Source organism: Blennius ocellaris (assembly GCF_963422515.1).
Source record: "Blennius ocellaris genome assembly, chromosome: 12".
NCBI classification, from domain to species: Eukaryota; Metazoa; Chordata; class Actinopteri; order Blenniiformes; family Blenniidae; genus Blennius; species Blennius ocellaris.
This window is the reverse complement of record NC_137661.1, coordinates 7,916,751-7,936,403: the sequence shown is the minus strand read 5'-3', so window position 1 is coordinate 7,936,403 and position 19,653 is coordinate 7,916,751. Positions and strand designations below refer to the sequence as shown.

The 19,653-nt window shown below is 45.5% G+C and overlaps 2 protein-coding genes across 5 annotated transcripts in view; both read left to right on the top strand.

Moving 5' to 3' along the window:
- Positions 1-16,800, top strand: part of LOC308137969 (microtubule-associated serine/threonine-protein kinase 3-like) — a 38,458-nt gene extending 21,658 nt beyond the window's left edge. For all 4 annotated transcript variants that reach the window (XM_080506884.1, XM_080506883.1, XM_080506886.1 and 1 more), the window contains 21 exons: positions 805-880; positions 1,855-2,064; positions 3,361-3,462; positions 3,818-3,950; positions 4,910-4,977; positions 5,684-5,775; positions 6,195-6,403; positions 6,596-6,734; positions 7,069-7,201; positions 7,299-7,464; positions 7,865-7,966; positions 8,142-8,264; positions 8,964-9,076; positions 9,344-9,513; positions 10,165-10,286; positions 10,377-10,577; positions 10,690-10,916; positions 11,070-11,192; positions 11,292-11,428; positions 12,304-12,488; positions 12,595-16,800. In XM_080506884.1, the coding sequence (XP_080363010.1) occupies positions 805-880; positions 1,855-2,064; positions 3,361-3,462; positions 3,818-3,950; positions 4,910-4,977; positions 5,684-5,775; positions 6,195-6,403; positions 6,596-6,734; positions 7,069-7,201; positions 7,299-7,464; positions 7,865-7,966; positions 8,142-8,264; positions 8,964-9,076; positions 9,344-9,513; positions 10,165-10,286; positions 10,377-10,577; positions 10,690-10,916; positions 11,070-11,192; positions 11,292-11,428; positions 12,304-12,488; positions 12,595-13,682 (3,919 nt within the window). In that variant the 3' untranslated portion in view covers positions 13,683-16,800. The remainder of the gene's footprint in view (positions 1-804; positions 881-1,854; positions 2,065-3,360; positions 3,463-3,817; positions 3,951-4,909; positions 4,978-5,683; positions 5,776-6,194; positions 6,404-6,595; positions 6,735-7,068; positions 7,202-7,298; positions 7,465-7,864; positions 7,967-8,141; positions 8,265-8,963; positions 9,077-9,343; positions 9,514-10,164; positions 10,287-10,376; positions 10,578-10,689; positions 10,917-11,069; positions 11,193-11,291; positions 11,429-12,303; positions 12,489-12,594) is intronic.
- A 1,053-nt stretch (positions 16,801-17,853) lies between these two features.
- On the top strand, positions 17,854-19,624 carry ndufa7 (NADH:ubiquinone oxidoreductase subunit A7). Its single transcript, XM_080506896.1, has 4 exons — positions 17,854-17,915; positions 18,158-18,207; positions 19,005-19,142; positions 19,409-19,624. Exons 1-4 carry the CDS (start codon positions 17,865-17,867, stop codon positions 19,494-19,496), a joined length of 327 nt encoding a protein of 108 aa, XP_080363022.1. The 5' UTR covers positions 17,854-17,864; the 3' UTR covers positions 19,497-19,624.
- The last annotated feature ends 29 nt before the right edge of the window (positions 19,625-19,653 follow it).

Genomic DNA, 19,653 nt, shown 5'->3' with positions numbered 1-19,653 from the left:
TTGGCCTGCGGGCAGGTGGGGATCTGGCTGCCGAGCCGTGTGGTTATGACAACTTTTGGTGTGCTGGCTCTGCTCCGTGCTGTTTGTGTGACGCCTGAGTGCTCCGTGTTCTGGCACCGTGGCGTGCTGTGTCTGGGCGTGCTGGCTTACAGAGCGCCTCGGGGGTAGAGCTGCTGAACTGGAGTTGGGGGGGGTGGGTTTAGGGTATGAAGGGCTTGATGCAGACAGCCACGTTAAAGCTGCAGCAGCGTGTTTGGGAGCAGCGATGCAGTTCAACAGAGGCGCCTTTCATGACACACACACAAAAAAAAAAAAAGGCTCAGGGAGTCTGTCTGCATGTGATAGGCTCTCTCTTCCCTCATCTGTTCTCTTTGAAGCTTCGTCAAGTCAGATATTTGTGTAAAAATACACCCGTCTCACTGAGCTAAATGCCGAAGCAGCGTTGCAGTAAAAAAAAAAAGACTTAATTGGTTTATGTCAATGAGTCAGACAGTTTGGCCAGAAGAAACCTCTGCCGCTTGGTTCGGGAAAATCTGAGAAAGAAACATCTGCGCCCGACATTGAATCCACCTCGACTACGGCTTAAGCAGATTAGAGCCACCAAAAAAAAAAAAATCATACCAGCCCACAATATGACTTTCAGAAGGCTGAAATAAAAAAAAAAATGCAATGTGAAAATCCCAACCTATTCAGTTGGTGTAACCACTTTAAAACCCCATCCAGTTGTTGCAACGGTGATAAATTTAAATCTATTTTGTTGTGTTTTTGTTGTTGCTGATATTGTTTTTTAAATTATTGTTGCAGCCCTGGACGATCAAGTGTTTCCTTCGATAATGAGACCGTCATGATGAACCATGTCTACAGAGAACGATTTCCAAAGGTACCTCATACCCACCAGTAACTTTTTGTTGTTGTTGTTGTTGTTGTTGCCTTAGACAATCGCAGTGTATGTCTGACTGTTACCACCAGTTATGTTTTCTTTATTCCACCAACCCAGGAGGTTCGTAAAAGGAAAAAAAAACCATTTTATGTATCAAAAGACTTGCAACAGGTTAAACATATCGACATTTGGTTGAAATGTTTTGTTTGATGAGTTTAAAAATGTAATATTCTCACATTCATATGGTGAGAAAAGCTGTGGTTGTTGTAGTGGAGTGTGTCTGTACCCAAGATGTTGTGAACCTGTAGAGCCACGCTACCATCTTTATTACAGTAAAATGAATTGGCCCGCGTTTTCATTCAATTTCTATTTTAGTTCATTTTTAACAAAGTCTTCAGCTCCTCACTGCATTCTGGTGGCTGTAATACCCCTCGCTTGGGGGTTAAATTATTTCTTCCTGTCCTTTGTGACCAAAACGATCTTACAAACAGAAAAAAACAATCTAAAAAGAATTATCATGGTCAAAGACAAAGCAGAAATAGATCTCTAACATATCCTGCATCAAGAGTGAAGTCAATGTGAGCATCTCTGAAGTCACTCATGTCCGGTAGAAATATTAATTGTATATAGATCAGGTATAATTTAGGTTGACCCTTTATTGAGGGAATAATTTAACACAATATTTCAACATCTGAAAACACGAGAGATTCTGCAGGGCTTGCTGGCAATCGTCTTGTTCTCCTCACCCAAACAAATACGATTTTGGATGCATGTGTGTTCAGAAGGAGCTCAAGCTCCACGTTGACAAACCTCCTATAGGACCGACATTTGGCCTCTACAGCGGCACAATAATTGTTGACCCGCTATAAAGGATCAACCATATGGATCCGTCCACAAAAAAAGGTTTATGCAACAGGAAACACTCGTAATCACCGGTTTTCACAATGCACTTTCTGTGTTTGTCCCCTCTGCAGGCCACGGCCCAGATGGAGGAGCGCCTGTTGGAGATCGTCACCCACTACTCTCCAGACAGCTCCCTCCCACTGGCGGACGGGGTGCTGGGCTTCATCCAGCACCAGCTGGTCGAGCTGGTCAGGGACTGTCTGGACAAGTCGCAGACGGGCCTGGTTACCACCCGCTACTTCGCTGAGCTGCAGGAGAAGCTGGACAACCTGCTTCACGAGGTGAGGAAGAACCCAGCCGACCGATCCGCCTCCTTGTGTGTCAAAGAGGACGTGCCGGTTAAATATTTGCCGGGCGTGAATTGAACACGGCCCAGTTTTGAGCCGCAGCAGCAGCAGCAGCAGCAGCAGCCACCGATTGGCCGACGCTCGGCTCTGGAGCCGCTCACCCAGATGTGGTAAAGTTGTGAAAGGGGGATTGATTGAGCCAGACCGTTATGTGCAATCCAGCCCATCACTCAATAACCATCCAGTAGCCATCGGCAAATACAATAGACCCTGGTAGTGGAAATTCTCCATGACAGTGAGCAACACTTTAGTCACAAGTTTGGTTTTTGTGTGTGTGTGTGTGTGTGTGTGTGTGTGTGTGTGTGTGTGTGTGTGTGTGTGTGTGTGTGTGTGTGTGTGTGTGTGTGTGTGTGTGTGTGTGTGTGTGTGTGTGTGTGTGTGTGTGTGTGTGTGTGTGTGTGTGTGTGTGTTGTGATAAAATATCAGTTTCTATAGCAACCTCCACCAGTGTTTCTGAGCATGCTGTCAGACAGAAGGCATAGCCGACTCGCTGTACCTCCAGCTGAACTGATAAGTCTGTTCTCATACAGACGGACAAACACACACCAGCTTGGCCGCGTGTGCCATGGCCACTTTGTTAACTCGCCGAACACTTTCACGGATCAAATATGATATTTTATGATGGCTGGATTGAAGTAAATGTCATTTTATGAACAAACTGAAATGTCAGTGGTACTAGTAAGTTAAAGTTAAAGGGCTAAGTTACTTTCACAAAGGGCACCATACATAGATCTGACCTTTTTCTGGACAGAGCTGAGTTTCCGTCTTTGCCATAATAAACTACGCATGTTGTCACTACAACTGTTTTCAGCCTACATGTTCTCACCAAAACATCAAATCAAACTAATAACAAAGACAATAATTACCAGATAAACAGACTTGAACAGCCAAGGTTTTACTGGGGACCTTTGGTTCCATGTTAACTCTACACTGCCTGTATTATATGGATGAGTGGCACACTATTCATGCGTGTAGGTTTTAACACAGAAGTGTGTCGCTCGTCGCCACCGTTTCAAACTTGTTCCTCCCAGTTTGGTAGAAGAAAGGCAGTGCATGACTCATTAGGGCTTCACCTAGTGATTATTGTGTAATTCCTCTTGGTTTGGAGTTGCGTCACTGATGAATCCATTGTGTCACGCTGGTTGTTTTCATCCTGATGCTGCCCTGCTCTGCAACCAACACCAAGCACTGGTTACATTTTAAACCCTTTACTTCTACGTTGTTTCTCAGGCATTCGAGCGCTCTGAAAGTGAGGAAGTAAGCGTCATCACCCAGCTGGTGAGGAAGATCCTCATCATAATCTCTCGGCCGGCTCGCCTCCTTGAATGTTTGGTAAGCTGTGGTTAAGGAAATCTCTTCCTAATTGAAAATGAGATTAACTTGATTGAAGAGGGATGAAATTGGGTTCGCCGCAAGGTCGGCGTGAAATGAGATTCCGACAGGATGAGAACGTGCGCGCCGCGGAATGAAGTGAATAATCCTTCTGAGAAGTAATAAATTATTCTTTATCAGCGAGTCATTAAGTAGAAAATGAAATTGTCTTGTTAACATGCAACACTGTTTGATGAACCGTTCATTGTCTTTCTACCCACAAGGCGTTTGTACACGATTGTATCGTCGTCGTTTCAGGCTTCTGGTTTGAGTCTTCATTTCAGACACTTTGATCACTTTCTGCCGCCGTTTCTAGGAGTTTGACCCGGAAGAGTTTTATCATCTTCTCGAAGCAGCAGAGGGTCACGCTAAAGTCGGCCAGGGCATCAAGTCGGACATCCCGCGATACATCATCAGCCAGCTGGGTCTGACAAGGGACCCACTACAAGGTAGGGAATTCTTTCTCGTCATATTAAGCTTTAATCCTCCTGAGTAAAGCAAACTGCTCTCGCCGTCTGTTAGTATTTCCACTTTGTTGAGGAAGTCACAGGTGTTGAATGAACTGTGTAGTTTGGAGGAAGGCCAAGTGGTTTCGTAACACATCCCGCCGTCTATATTTTGTGACGGTCTTCAGCGCGTTGTTGTGAACGTAACTTCACAGCAACACGTTGTGGGATTGTCGTACATGATTTGAGTTAGATTTCACCACGAGTTAGTATTTTAATAGTTTCCTTGATCAGCTGTAAGCAACATACACTTCAAGATAAGAAGTTGAAGTCAATATTGCATATTAACTTGACACATGTAGTGACAGATGTGTCGGTGTGAAAACTGTTGACTAAATTGATTAACAACAATAAATGCAAGAGGAAAACATGGTGCAACAACAAAAGTAGTAAAAGTTTGCGCCATTATGTGGTGAACTGTAGGGTTTAGCGACACCGACCAGCGTTGTGAGATAACTGCTTGTTTCTATGTCGTTAAAAAAAAAAGATTCAACAAAACGAGCAGGTTCGGACTGTAACCAATGGTTTTAAGGTGCTACGGACAATTATTGTGTTGTTACTCTTACTATTCGGCTGCTGTCCAAGAAGAGGCGTGATTCAATACCCACATTGGTGGCAGTTCAGACCGACGAAGGAAATCCCGCAGTGCGGCGTGACGCTTCAAGTCAAGTCAGCTCAGGGATTTTGCAGAGCTTCATAAAAGTTTTATAGCCACGCTGCTTCGCTGAAGGAAGCAGGTATGTCTGCCTGCTGTAAATGTTTACAGCACAGACAACAGAACAGACGGCGCTCAGATACCAGGTTTCTAAACATTTTGTCGAAGCGTGTCTCACGTGGCATTTGGAGGAGGTGAAGAATCCACCCCGTGATATTTATCTCCAGTCTCCTTCCGTTGTTTCCAGAAATGGTGCAGCTGGAGCAGTATGACGCCAGTCCCTCGGTGACGGTGGAACCCGACGCTAATGTGGAGGTGAGCTGAATGCGATCTTTTTTTGTGTTCTCAAGAAAGCTTGCAACAAATTTCGAAACAACTGTGTATGGCGATGCACACGGTCGCTCCACCATTATGAGACGCGCTGGCTTTTTTTAACGTATTGGTTAATAATGGGAAACATCAACTGCAGCTTCAAGTCACAAAGTCGTCAGTGGTTTAAGTCATCACAGGTGTTACGCTGATATTAAAGGCAAAAAAACGCAGTTTCTGGTAGAGAAACTTATATATTGTGGTGATTTGGACTGTAGTTTTAATTGAAATTGGTACTTTCACATTTGGATTTTTTTCAGACATAAACTAAATTACGACAGAGGATAATTATACAGAGACAAGGCGGGTATTTCAGGATCAATGTAGGTTAAAGCGTGTTGGAAAACATGTAAAATGTCAGTGGCTGTTCAGTTTTAGCTGTGGCTACTGGCTAATAGATGCTGCAGTACCATACATTATGAATGTGGTCAGGTTCAGGCTGTTCCTCGGTACGTATGAAATGGTACAATAAATATATTCTATCTGGAGTTGTTCACCTATAAGAGGCCTCCTGTTGCACTGCAGCAGAAAATGGCCAAACACACAGTATATTGATCAAGGCTAATTATATTATTTGCGCTATAAACTGTGTTGATGTTTCCATTTGCACATAAAAGTTCCCAGGCGTCACGATTCTGCTTCATCTTTGCAGAACAAGGCTCCACAGACGCTGACTCCAACTCGACGGAAACCTCTTGAGAGCGATTTTGAGACCATCAAACTCATCAGCAACGGAGCTTACGGGTAGGAACGAACGTCCGTGGTTTTCAGTGATTAATCGTACCTTCTGTTTTTTTGTCTCTCTTTCTGTTTTTAACGAGGATTCAAAGAAATATCTGAATAAACGTTCAGGTGCCTTGCTAAGGAAATATTGTAAATATTGCCTTGGAAATCTGCTCCATAACAGGAGCTTTGTAAGAAAGATTTCCATGCTGATTTTTACTTTGGTCCTTCAGGTTGGGTTGCATTATAACCAAAACTGTAAAAATCCAATTTCACTTCTCGTTTCGGGCCTCAGTGAAAACCCGCTGCAGCGTGGAATTTGATGTTTCACTTTCTTTCAGCTGAATGATTAATTGAGAGACGTTGGCTTTGTTTTCAAAGTCAATATCTTGTTACAGACCTCTTGGCGGCGTCTTTAGTGCGTTTGTTTTTCTTGGCAGGGCGGTGTACCTCGTCCGCCACAAGGAAACGCGGCAGCGGTTTGCAATGAAAAAGATTAATCGGCAGAACCTCGCGCTGAGGAACCAGATCCAGCAGGCGTTCGTGGAGCGTGACATCCTCACATTTGCTGAAAACCCCTTTGTCGTTTCAATGTTCTGCTCTTTTGAGACGCGACGCCACCTCTGCATGGTCATGGAGTATGTGGAAGGTAAGGTGGAGGATGGCGACGAGAAAAAAAATGGCTTTCAGTGAAAATGAATGTGGAAACACCTCGTATCACCTCCATTTATTCTTGGCCACTAGACCCCGTTACAACACGCGGGGCTCGTCTTGCATTCACAGTCGGTATTTTCCTGGAAAATTCAGTTTGTGGTTTTTAAGGATTTCAATTCATCTAAAGGTGGAGACTGTGCCAACTTGTTGAAGAACATGGGCCCGCTGCCTGTTGAGATGACCAGGTTGTATTTTGCTGAGACCGTCCTGGCTCTAGAGTACCTTCACAACTACGGCATCGTGCATCGAGACCTGAAACCCGACAAGTAAGACTGCAAGACTTCTCCTGGGGTTCTTCGGGTTTTATTCAATTTAACATTTGAGTGTTTGATACAAAAATTTCGGTAAAAAAATGCATTACTTCTCCTTTTTACTAAGATTTGTCATCGTTTTCTACATTAATGACATGTGAGCTAAAGTTACAAAGCATTAAACAAAAAAAATACATGTAATATGCAAAAGGTTTTTGTTACTTGTAAAATGTATATCATGTTGAAGTTACACCGTCGAGATCAACTTGAGAAAAAGTGATTTGTGTCCGTTACTCAAAAGTAAACATTTAAATTGAGGATTGTCTTATTTTTTCCCCCCACTCATCAGTTTGTTGATTACCTCAATGGGTCACATCAAGCTGACAGACTTTGGCCTTTCTAAAATTGGCCTGATGAATATGACCACCAACCTGTATGAGGGTCACATGGAGAGAGACACCCGGGAGTTTCTGGACAAACAGGTCAGGCAGTGATAATGTCGGAAAACACAAGAAGTGATTACACCGCTCGGTGTGTGTGTGTGTGTGTGTGATCTCAACTGTTGCTGCGATCGTGCAGGTGTGTGGCACGCCCGAGTACATCGCCCCAGAGGTCATTCTCAGGCAGGGCTACGGGAAACCCGTGGACTGGTGGGCAATGGGGGTCATCCTCTACGAGTTCCTGGTCGGCTGCGTCCCGTTTTTCGGAGACACTCCCGAGGAGCTGTTCGGACAAGTCGTCAGCGGTGAGTTGTCGCGGGAGCCAAAGTGAAGCGTTTAAAGAAAACCTATAAAACACAGGATGACCTAGATCTTATACTACTTTTACAACAAGTTACAGAATTGAGAATACTATTCTCTTATAATTGTGCTGTGTTCACTACATTTGCCTCTCTTCTTTGTGGTAAAGTGAAACTCGTTTGGAAAACAGGAATCTAAAACTCTAAATGTAATTATTGAGCTTCTATAAGGTGGCATCAATTATCCGTAGCACAATATAAAGTAACATTCAGTGAAGCCAAATTCTTGAACTTCTATATTTTTTTTGATCTTGGTTTCACCACGATCTTGGCGATTCTTTTACATTTCACTTGATATTTTGGTTTCTCATCATCTGATTGGCCTGTCATTTTGCGTTTGCTATAGATGAGATCATCTGGCCAGAAGGAGACGACGCGCTTCCTGCTGACGCCCAGAACCTGATCACCCGCCTTCTCAGACAGAGCCCGTTAGATCGACTGGGCACAGGTACTGCTGATGAAAAATTCTGGTGCTCCCGCCATTTGCATTTCATGCAAATGAAGTCTTAAGTTAGAAATCTTGAACACAGGATGCTGAAACGACAAACAATATGAAATATTTTTTTAATTGACGTTTTAATGATTTATTTCCCGTGATGGACTGACTTTGAAAACTATTGCAGGTGGCGCCTCGGACGTGAAGCAACACCCTTTCTTCCAGGGTTTGGACTGGAACGGCCTCCTCCGACAGAAAGCCGAGTTCATCCCTCAGCTGGAGGCCGAGGACGACACCAGCTACTTTGATAGTGAGCTACAGTTCCGTTACCATCTGACTTGGAGGACCACAACAAAGAGTATTGAGAGGAAAAACATTCTTATTCAATAGGAATACCCATCTACGACAAAGGAATCGCATGACATTTTATATTTAAATAAAACTCAGAGGAAAAATCCAACCTTCTTCCATAAACAGACATAGGCACCAGTGCAAAGGTCCAATCAGAAAGAACGTTCTGACAGATCATAGGCGACACTTTCCTTGCTTGCTTATGTGAAGTTTAATCGTATAGGAGAGTAAACGACAAACAAGATGATTTCAGACAGAAGCTGGATTGTCAAAGATCCTACAGGAAGGTACAAAGAGATGAATGAGAGGCGAGAGTACAAACTACAGGAGAGACGGGTAAATTAGTGCAACGTAACATGACATGAATGTATGGAGAGTTAGAAAAGAACAGGCTCTCGGTACATTAAGGGTGTTCTTGCAGTCCAAACGTATAGGAAAAACGGGAAACAAGTTAATTGAAATAAGATGGCAGGATTCATTGAGGCTCTGAAAAAGAGAAACACCTCATTTATCAATCAGAAGAATTCCGCTGACCTCGGCAAAATCCTTTGATTGCGAACTCTGCTGATTTGAGTGCGTTAGATGAGTACAAATGAGATGGAAATTAGTCTGTTTGGTTTCCAGTTCGAGTCAGTGTCCTGTCCTTGTCTGTGTTCAGCTCGTTCAGAGCGCTACCATCACCTGGCATCTGACGAGGACGAGGAGACAAACGACGAAGAGTCTTCCCTGGAAATCCGACAGTTTGCGTCCTGGTCGCACCGGTTCAGCAAGGTAAAGTGTCTCGGACTTTCTTTGGTTTGAACTAAAGGCTTATTTCTGTGGTCAATCGCAAGAAAAAGGCATTTTGTAGAGTCAAAGTAATTACTAGAATAATGAGGGACTTTTTGTAATAGCTTCACAAATTATCGCATTTCGTCTCGTTCTGTAACGTCCCGGGCGAAACAGACGTTCAAACTATTCAAAGAGGCTGCCACGACACGCAAAGCTGCCGACGTGTCTGTTTCACACCCCCCCCCCCCTCCCTGTTTTTCCTCTCAGGTTTACAGCAGCACGGAACATCTGGCGACGCCGTCCAACCTGAGCTTCTCATCCGACCGCAGCCACAGTGAAGAAAAGGAGGACCGCTGCGACTCCTCCTCTGGGCTCAGCCCTTCGCCGAGTCCAGCTGACAGCAGCGTGGAGCGCCGGGCCTCCGGACGCATGGCCAGGTTCGTCGCTCGTGGCAAATTGCCAAGTTAGTTTCGTTGGCCTCGTGGCTCTCGATCTGCTTTCAGCACTTCGCACACGAAATGTGTTTCCCTGGTGGTCACAACATTCCAATTTGGAGAAGAAGGAAAGAATTTTTTTTTTTTAAAGTCTCGAAACTTTTCACACCAACAGTTCATCTGACTGAAACACTGACCACACGCCCACGAGCAAGCGCGAGGCGCTGCGCCTGTTCTTTGGCCCTGTCATTAGAAAATTACAGCTTTCTCTGTCGCAGTGAAAGGTTACGGGCAACAAGTTTGACATCCTCAACCAAGGTCTGCAGAAGCTTTCCAGTTTTACGAGTTCCAACTCCAACCAGGTGGAGGGTGCTGTGTTGACAGTTTTCCTTTCTCACCGTGGAAAAAAAACCCACAATGAAATACTGCATTCACGTTTTGCAGACGACCCACATGCACCTTCTGTAAAACCTTTTTTTTTTTTTTTTTTTTTACCATTTTAAAGTAAAATACTGCAGGAATTGGGGGAAACCTGAATCATTGTCAAGCCCTTTGTGTCAACCCTCTTTTGTCTTTATGCAAGACGTAAGAACACATGGCTGTTGTGACGATCGCTTGTTTTACTTGTCCAACTGGTCTTCTAACTGTTTGCAGCCTCCGCCCTCGAGCGTCGTCGAGCTCCTCCCAGTCTGAGAGGAGCACCAGTCCCCTGGTGATGAGCAGCACTCACAGCCTTGAGACCATGCCCCGGTTTGCCCTCTCCACCGACGACGAAGGTAAAACCCCAGGCTATTTACACACGCGTGTCTCCAGGTGCTTCCCACCGAAGTATATTAACGCGGCGTTTCGTGTCGTTCGCCGCGCAGCCGAGGTCGTGGTGTCGAACCTCCGGAGGATCAGAATCCGCAGCAACAGCACTGGGGCCAAACACTCTTCCCCCAAAGAGCCGGCGGGTCCCCGGCGCTTCGGTAACCAGCTGGAGACGCCGGACAGGCAGAGGCTTCCCTGTGGAGGGAAGGTTCCCAAGTCGGCCTCGGTCTCCGCCTTGTCTCTCATAATCACCACAGGTACAGGCGGTTCTCATAGGTCACAATCTCCCTATAGAGGAGGTTCCTTGAGGCAGGTGTTCATAATGTTCTGGCTGATGGGTGTAAACAATCCCCCCCGTATTTCAATCAGATGAATCGCCCAGCTGCCTCCAGCCCAGCCCCATCTCCCCGCGCTCGCTGTCTTCCAACCCCTCGTCTCGCGACTCGTCGCCGAATCGGGATTTTGCCTTCAGCCCCAGCAGCCTGCGGCCGCCCATCATCATCCACACCTCCGGGAAGAAGTACGGCTTCACCCTGCAGGCCATCCGGGTCTACATGGGCGACAGCGACATTTACACGGTGCATCACATGGTGTCGGTGAGTGTTGCCACGGCAAAGACGGGACACCCGAGCTCCAAACGCAGACCCCGTTTCTGTCCGTTTTTGCTGATCTCAGTCGAGGAGAACACACGGGTACGGAAAAAGGTGGGTTATGTAATGCTGAAATGAAACTGCTGCATTGTTTTTCAGAGTGTGGAGGAGGGGAGCCCGGCTCACCAGGCAGGCCTCTGCACTGGAGACCTCATCACCCACGTGAACGGAGAGTCCGTTCAAGGCCTGGTCCACCCAGAGATGATTGAGCTGCTGCTGAAGGTATGAAAGCTGGCCCCGGCTCCTCTGGCAACACGGCTCAGATCCTATTTATATTTATATTACATTTCGACCGCTCGGCACAATTTTCCCCCCTTGCAGAGCGGCAGCAAAGTGTCGCTCCAAACCATCGCTCTGGAGAACACGTCCATCAAAGTTGGTCCAGCTCGAAAGACGAAACACAAAGGCAAGATGGCTCGCCGCAGCAAGAAGAGCAAGAGGAGAGATAATTACGACAGGTGAAGATTTGTTGTTTGTTTACTGCCGCTCCTGCAGGCCTCCTGCGTTCCTCATCTTGTTTATGTTTTTTTTTTGTGGCTGGCAAGCGCCAGGCGATCTTTGTCCTCTGTCGCCCTCTGGTGTTGGAAACCATTCCCAACGCCAACTCTTGAGTTTCTGTGTTTAAATCGCTTTGGTGGATGAAGAGAACACTTTAAAGTAACAAAATTAGCATGAATAGTGAATATCTGAGAATTCAGTTATTGAATTTGTTCCTTTTGGTAAATATATCTGACGTTGATGAAGCAAGCATATATCAATCTATATATCAATCCTATCAATCCTGGCAATTTACTCTATTTTTAGAGGAGTTTTCTTTTTACTGGATTGTTTTCTTTTTCTTTTTTCTTTTGACATATTCTATTTTTTTGTGCTCTTTTTTTGCTCTTGTTTAGATATTTTAATTCCTTAGTTTTATAAGTTCTGCACCTTTTACCTTGAGCTGTTGTAAGTTTGTGTTTCCCCCTGGGGAGGAATAAAGCTCTCTACTCATATATATATATATATATATATATATATATATATATATATATATATATATATATATATACCTCTGACAACTATGACCAACATTCCCAAAGCAAAAAAAGCAAAACGTCAGTACAAATGATGATAATAGCGTTACGTTTAATCAAATTAAAGGGTGAGTGCCACTGTTAAAAGCAGCAATAATGAATTTACGAACTACAAACTCTTCAGTCTGACGTTACCAACCATTAACTATTGTAAAAAAAAAAAAAAGTTGAATCTAAAAATGTACCACGTCTGTTTGAACAATTGAAAAACTGCGCGTGCGAAACAAAGCCAATAACCGCCCCCCTGCCGTGTCTCCAAGGCGACGAAGCATCTTGAAGAAACTCTCCAAGCAGAGCACGGTGATACACAGCAGTCGCAGCTTCTCCTCAGGCCTCCACCACTCGGTTTCCTCCAGCGAGAGTCTTCCGGGTTCCCCGACACACAGCCTGTCCCCCGGCCCCTCCACACCCTGCCGCAGCCCCGCGCCCGACCACCAGGTCTTCGGTGAGTCCCGTCGCTTTAAACAACACCGACTGTGAGCGACCCGTGGCCGAAGCGTTGCAATGGGGTTTATTTATTTTCTCCCCCCCCTTCACGTCTACCTCCCCAGATACCAACTCTCCTCAGAGCACGTCGCCGTGCTCCAGCTCGCCCAGTTCCCCCGCCGCTCACATCCGGCCGAGCTCGCTCCACGGCCTGGGCTCCAAGCTCAGCACGCAGCGCTACAACAAGGTGGGCCGCCGCAAGTCCACCAGCAACATCCCGCCCTCGCCCCTGGCGTGCAACTCCTCCTCGTCCTCCAACCAGCCGCTCTCGCCGCAGCGCTCGCCCTCGCCGCTGCCCGGTTTCGCCAAGTCGCTCCACGCCTACCACGGCAAGACTCTCTCGCCGCCGACCATCGTGAGGCACATCGTGCGCCCCCGCAGCGCCGAGCCGCCGCGCTCCCCGCTGCTGAAGAGGGTGCAGTCGGCCGAGAAGCTCTCCGGGGTCTATCACGCGGACAAGAAGTCGTACACCCCCCGCAGGCACACGCTGGAAGTCCCGTTCTACGGCGAGGGCGACCTCCTGGGCGACTCGGAGGTGGAAGTGGCGTGCGGGGGCTCCTATGTCGGCGCCGACCACAGCCGACTGGGGGGCTACATCTGCAGCCAGAGGATTCGGGACGCCGGCATGGAACGGTCCGAGCAGCTGGTCGTGATGCGGAAGCTCAACCTCTCGGAGCGGCGGGATTCCTTCAAGAAGCAGGAGGCGGTGCAGGAGGTGAGCTTCGACGAGCCGGAGGAGAAAAGCGGCGGCAGCTCCGCCTCCGGGACCGCCTCCCCCTCGGGGGCCGGCCCGCCGGCCGGGCCGCAGCAGAGGACAGCCTGGGTGGTCACTCGCCCCCAGAGCGGCGAGGGGGCGGAGCCGGAGGCGCCGGCGGCGAGGAGGTTCACCCTGGTGCCGCAGATCGCGGTGCAGGGCTCGACGGAGAGCGAGGAGCAGGACGAGTGGGAGCCGTGCTCAGACGGTGAGGAGTCGGAGGAAAAAGCCGAGCCGGAGGCGGGCGTCGCCTCGCCGCAGCCGAAGACGACGGAGCGTCCGCTCGCCGAGAGCAGCCGCCGCCCAGCAGGCGAGGCCGTCCCCCGCGCCGCCGCCGCCTCGGGGGAGGAGCCCGAGCGCAGAGAGGAAGCTGCTCAGAATGGCCACTTGAGAAAGTGACGGCACTTGGCCCCACTCAGACAAGCCTGTGAACTCAGTCTGCCGCCTCGCGTGGTTCAAAAAGCGGAAAATTGTACTTGAATTTTCTAATGTAAATATCATGCCCGGAGGCATCACAGTGTCAGGTCTTATTTATTACGTTTGTAAAGTTCTATCCTTTGTAACAGGGAAAGAGGGAAGTTCTCATTTGGGCTGAATCGTCCCGCTCAGCATTTTTGTATCCCATGAGTTCATGTCTTTTCAATGAAGTGTTATTTTCTAAAGATGTCACGTACATTGTCGAGGTACGGAGGAGGGGAGGAGGAGGACCGGGACCAAATGGTACAAGACGTCGTCTCTCGTTTGCACAACTCCTGTGGCGTCGCTGCAGGATCTTCCGTTGGGTTGATCTCTGGGAGCCGCTGACGCGTCATACTGCACAGGAAGTGAGGACATTTTTGTTGAGTACGTTTGAATTGTTTTTTTAATGATGCTATCTGGAAATCAATCTAACACTGTTAAAAAGCCTTTTTTTTTTTTAAGATGTATTTTTGGGTCACACAGAGGAAATCGTCTTTCACTGTCAAGATACAGAGAAAATATGTACAAGACAAAAATGTCCTTACTTTTTGTACCGAGCTCACAAAGTACAAATATACACACAAGTACCATACTGGTGCTTCCATACGAGCCCTTTCATGGCACAAAGATACACCGAAAGCGCAGCATATAAAAGCTACGAAGGACTAATGAAGCTTCAGGAAGAAAACAGGAATGTCGTATGACGTTTATCAGCTTTGCACAACCATTAACAAACAATCTCATTGGCAAGGAGAGTAGAAACCTGTCAGGAAACTAAACGTTGGCGTTGTTATTTGGCTCAATGTTTCTGTGACGTTTTTTTTTGCTCGAGGTGTGAATTTAGGGTCACAGGTCTTGGGGTTTCCTTTCTGTTCAGGTCGTTGCAGGGTAAAGTTGCAGCTCACACTCGCACTGCTTTTGTTTCTTAACAGACCAACAAAATATACCTGGGTCAGAACCTCCACAACAACGTTGAATCAAACATGGATTATTGGGGTTTTTTTTTAACGACATAACTCACTGGTGGTTTATAAAAAGTCTGAAAGAGTCAAAACAGTGACAGGATCTTCTACTTTATGCACATCAGCAAGGATGAACTTGTCACACAACTCTTATTAGTCCGTTTACAGCTTCTCGGTCCATGTCGCGTTCACGCTCCCGTTGGACTTTGAATTGAAGCGTCCACACAGGACGTCCTTTGGTTTGTTGCGACTGGACGGATCGTACGTGCCATCAGTTCAGCAGTGTCCTCTGAAGCCATATACTTTAAAAGCGTCGTCAGAAATGTGTTGACGTCCAAGTCGACCTCGGGTGACTTGTGATCGCGTCCCTGAGGTTTTAGTGATCCGGCGTGAACGCAGACGCTGCAGAGCCGCAGGATAAAAACCCTGAGCAACCCCGCTGAGCCGCACGCTTTCTTCCAAGCCCAGAATTGTTTGTTGTGTTCGCCACTTTGCAGAATATCTTCTTTACCCCCCCCCCCCCCCCCCCGGTTTATTTACTTGCCGTGTCACATTGAACGTCAAAAAGTGTTGCATCCCTTGGTATTTTTGGAGAATCGTTTCCCAGCAGCAATAGCGTGACAGTCGGCGTGAGCATCGTTTTACCTTCATGCCTAAAATAATGTCCCGCATCTCCTTAATGTCCTGTGTAGTGATGTTTACACCAGAGAGGGAACGTGCACTAATGTATTTTGACACGAGTTTTGTAATAAATGTCCACGGTGAGACAGCTGAGGGACACATTCACAGTGAATCCAAACCCAGGGCTTATTTGAACAAGTGTTTTGTTTTTTTTGTCTTTGTATTGTACAAATTATTGATGTATATTTTGGTAAGAAAGCGAACTAAGGCTCTGTATATTTCTAAACGTGCTGAAGGACTTGATATGCACAGTGACAGTGTGGCGCCACAACCTGGTCCGACGCCGACTTGAAGGGATATAAGCTGTTTTATAAAACTTCATCTTGTCGGGATCGAGAAACGTAATCCTCATCCTCTACGTGTTCACTACAGAAATGTGGGCCCGAAATGTAGTATTGCCGTTGGTGGCCGTCACTGTTTAACTGGCTTTTTTTGTACCCACTTTCTATGAGTCTTTTGTTTTTAAAGGCGTAAAATGAATTGATGGATGTGCTACTCAAACCCTTCTACCTTGTTTGAACCAGTTGTTTTTTTTGCGTTCTGGTGACCAACAAGCTTCCAGGACACCGCGGTCTCTCCGGACACATTTTTGCATTTTAAAACAATTGTTTACAGTGAACAAACATGCTATGTACTGTAAAAGGGGAAAAAGAAAAAAAAAAAAAAAGCATTTTATATCCTGTGGCTGTATATGATGAAACTATCCTCTTTGATACCACGGAAAGAAACACATCTCCTCGATGTTACATATCTGTTATTGTTTGGTTTTGAAGAAGCCGTTCTTTTAACTTTTTATGTTGCCCATTTTTTGCCTTTAGTTTCATTATTTCTTTTTTTTTTTTTTTTTTAATTGGAAAGATGTCATATATGGCGAGTGAAGCTGCAGCAGGATGGTGATACAAATTTCATTAGTCTTGTTATTTTATCTGAAATTGTAGCATTTAAGCAAATTCAAAGGTGAAATGACAGAAACAAATTTCGATAGGTTCACTGCTCTGGATTGAAACGTGTCACAGCTTTAAAAGGCGCTCCAGAGCTTTACAGAATGTCACCCATACATTAAAATTTTGCAAAGGAGATAAAGGGAGAAACTGATCTTTTCTCTTTTTGATCATCTGGATTCTAAAATGGCTGCGGAGACAGTTGGCTGATCTCAAGCAGTTTTAAAGTTTCATGTTTTTCCACAGTGGGAGGCGAATATTTCGGCAGGTCAGCCGGTGTGACGTGCTCATCATGAACAAAGTGGCAGGAAAATCTGTTGTGTGCGTGCATGCCTTCTCCTGTGGACTCTTTTGTTCAGTGCATGCTGCATGAGACAAGCACACGGCTGTCATACTTGACTGCATGGTATACTGGCGCTGTCGCCCTGTACTGTGTTCTCTTGTGCAACGAATAAACTTTGTATTTCTCCTCGACTCCTCTTAAGTTGGACTCCTCTTGATCTTTGGTGTTTCCAGACGGCTTTGATGAGACGAAATATATTTGTAACATACCAGTTTTAAGGTGGAAAAAGTGCCTGGATATAATACTAGTATACAGCGTACAGCGTTGGTTTACTGGCAGGCATTTAGAACGTTGAGCTTCAGTGTGCCGCCAGTGACATGATTAAGTTGTAGACTATTCAGAAACTGGTTAAAAGGTTCAGCACCAACATCGTTTCAATCACAGATTAGAACGATCATCTTTTTTTAATTTATTATTAGGTTGAAGCCATTTTTCCAGGCCTTTGTTGGTTAGAACAATCTAAAACCTACTCTAAGTGTTGAAATAAATCTTATTATGAAAAGTCTTTGATTCTGCCTGAAGAAGAAACAACTCGGATGTGGACTGCAACAATTTGAGGCACTCAACATTTAAACATAAATTAAAATGTTTTCAAATATCTCAAGGAATATGGTTGTGTTGAGCATGAATACCCTGTCTCCAAAAATACAAAGTTAAAGTGAGTACCAGGAGAGGAAATGGCTCAGTGTCAGGCTAAAGAGGAAGATTAACCTGTCAAAGAGGAAAGAGTTGCATAGATAAGGCTTCATTGATGCAATGGACAAATTTAAAGCTGAAGTCATTTTTTCGGGTGAAGACCTGTTGAAGCTTTGTGAGTTGAGGCGGTACCGGCCCACCAAACACTCCCTGTGTAAACCAAGAGTTAATTCTCATAAGAAAAAGAACTCATTATCACGAAATAAAAACTGAAAACCAAAAAATTGTAGTGGGTAAATAAAAACAAAAACTGTATTTCCCATATACTTAGTTTGTGAGGGTCATTTAATTTGTTTTGTAATTGTACATGGTGTTCGTGGGAGGTTGTGTTGCCAGAGTTTACAGTGGTACAAATATGATTTACCGTACACGGATGGATTGACCAGGAACCCAGTGCCACGGCGGGCTGACTCAGTCGGCCGCCAGGTGTCAGCACTGAGCTTCAGCGGCGCACTTTTATCTCCACCGAAGAAGAGCCGTGTCCTTCACAACAGCGAAAATGGCCACAGCCACCAGACTCGTCCAGAGGCTGCGAAACTTCTTATCAGGGGTAAGCCATGAAACCACGGGCAAACTTTTATAAAAACAGGGAGAGGACTCCGCATGGAGACATCGCGCAATATGTACAGATGATTTCTCGTTTCAAGCGTCACGGTAGCAGCAGAGCCAGGAGTGGCTGAGATTAGCTCTGTGTGCATTTTGAGCTAACGTTACTTTCACTGGAAAAAGGACACGAGTCTGTTTCGGTCGTGTGTTTACTTCACTTGTTTGTTTATGTGTTTGTGTTTCCAGCATGACCTGCAGGCCAAAATACAGCTGAGATATGAGGAGATTGCAAAGAGGTAGGACCGAGTCGAAGATGTTTATTATTGTCTGGACTAAACACTCTTTTTCATGACGCTGCATCGTTCTTATTCAGACTTAAAGCAAAAACTGAATGACAACTTACTGAACTCACTGTTGTGATTACCTCGGAACCATCTGGCATTTCAATAATATGATAAAGAATGGAGTAGATATATATAGCAATACATTTAACTGGACTCACACGATACCATGATTGCATGTGTTTCTTACTTAAAATTAACAAGTTCTGCAATAAATAAAATCTGTTAAAACAAGGCTCTTTACAAATGTTAAACATGTTATTGTGCTGGGCACTAAATCGTGTTGTCACAAAACACTCAATCTCAAAAAACGAGCTGAGCAATTTGGTTTCATTTACATAAACTACAAAACTATTTAGAACCAACACTGGCTGTAAAAAAAAAAAAAAAGAAGAGCTTTTTCAAGAGTCACACAAGTCCTGGATGTACCAAAGACCAGGATCACAAGTCACAATCACACACAAAGGAAGTGAATAAACATCATAAATTGGCAAAGGAGGACAGCAGTTACACACTCCAATAGATTCACCGCATTATTAAAATTCGTAATCAGGATCAGTTCACAATCAAGAATTTCAGAACAGAAAAATAAAGAGCATGTTAAGGATGTTCCCAACTAAATGACTCTAACATCTTAGATCTGATCAGTGCAGCCTCTCATGTATTTATTTGTCCCGGTGATGGTTGAAAAAGCCTGTATAACATGTAACCAGGGGAAATATTGGTAATGCTGACCTCCGTTCACCCCACAGGACACAGCCACCACCCAAACTGCCGGTCGGCCCAAGCCACAAGTACGCTGCCAACTACTATTTTACCCGAGATGGGCGCAGAGAGTCGCTACCCGCAACAGTAGTGATGTCTGCTCAGAAGGCTCTTACCGCTGGAAGGTAAATAAATCAGAGTTTATAGTCTTGAAAAAAGTGCTTGAAAATCTGAAGATCACAACTTGACCATATTCATGAAGTGGTGATTAATGAGGTCGGTCATATTTTTGGTGACTGGAACTATTCAAAGATTGTGCAGTTTAAATCAATGAGAAAGCACAACAATTGTTTTTGACACCGATAATCTTGAGGTTTTTTTTTTTTTTTTTAACATATTGGCTGATTCATTTACCTTCTGTTTTGTATGGCGTCTGTTTGCTCTTTTCCAGTGAAGTTGCTGAAACTCCAAAGCTTCCTGTGACGCCCGGTGCCGTGTACCAGCCTCCCCCTCTCTCCACAGACCAGCCGTACCTCTGAGCAGCAGCACGCACCTCTTCAGCATCAACATCAATTCTCCATCGTGATCTGCTGCAGCGCTATCCTCACAAATGGCTGCCTGTTATAACTTGTACTATAGAAAGTGTGAATAAAAGCTGTTGTATGTTTTTTGTTGTTGTTGTTGTTGGTGGTTGTT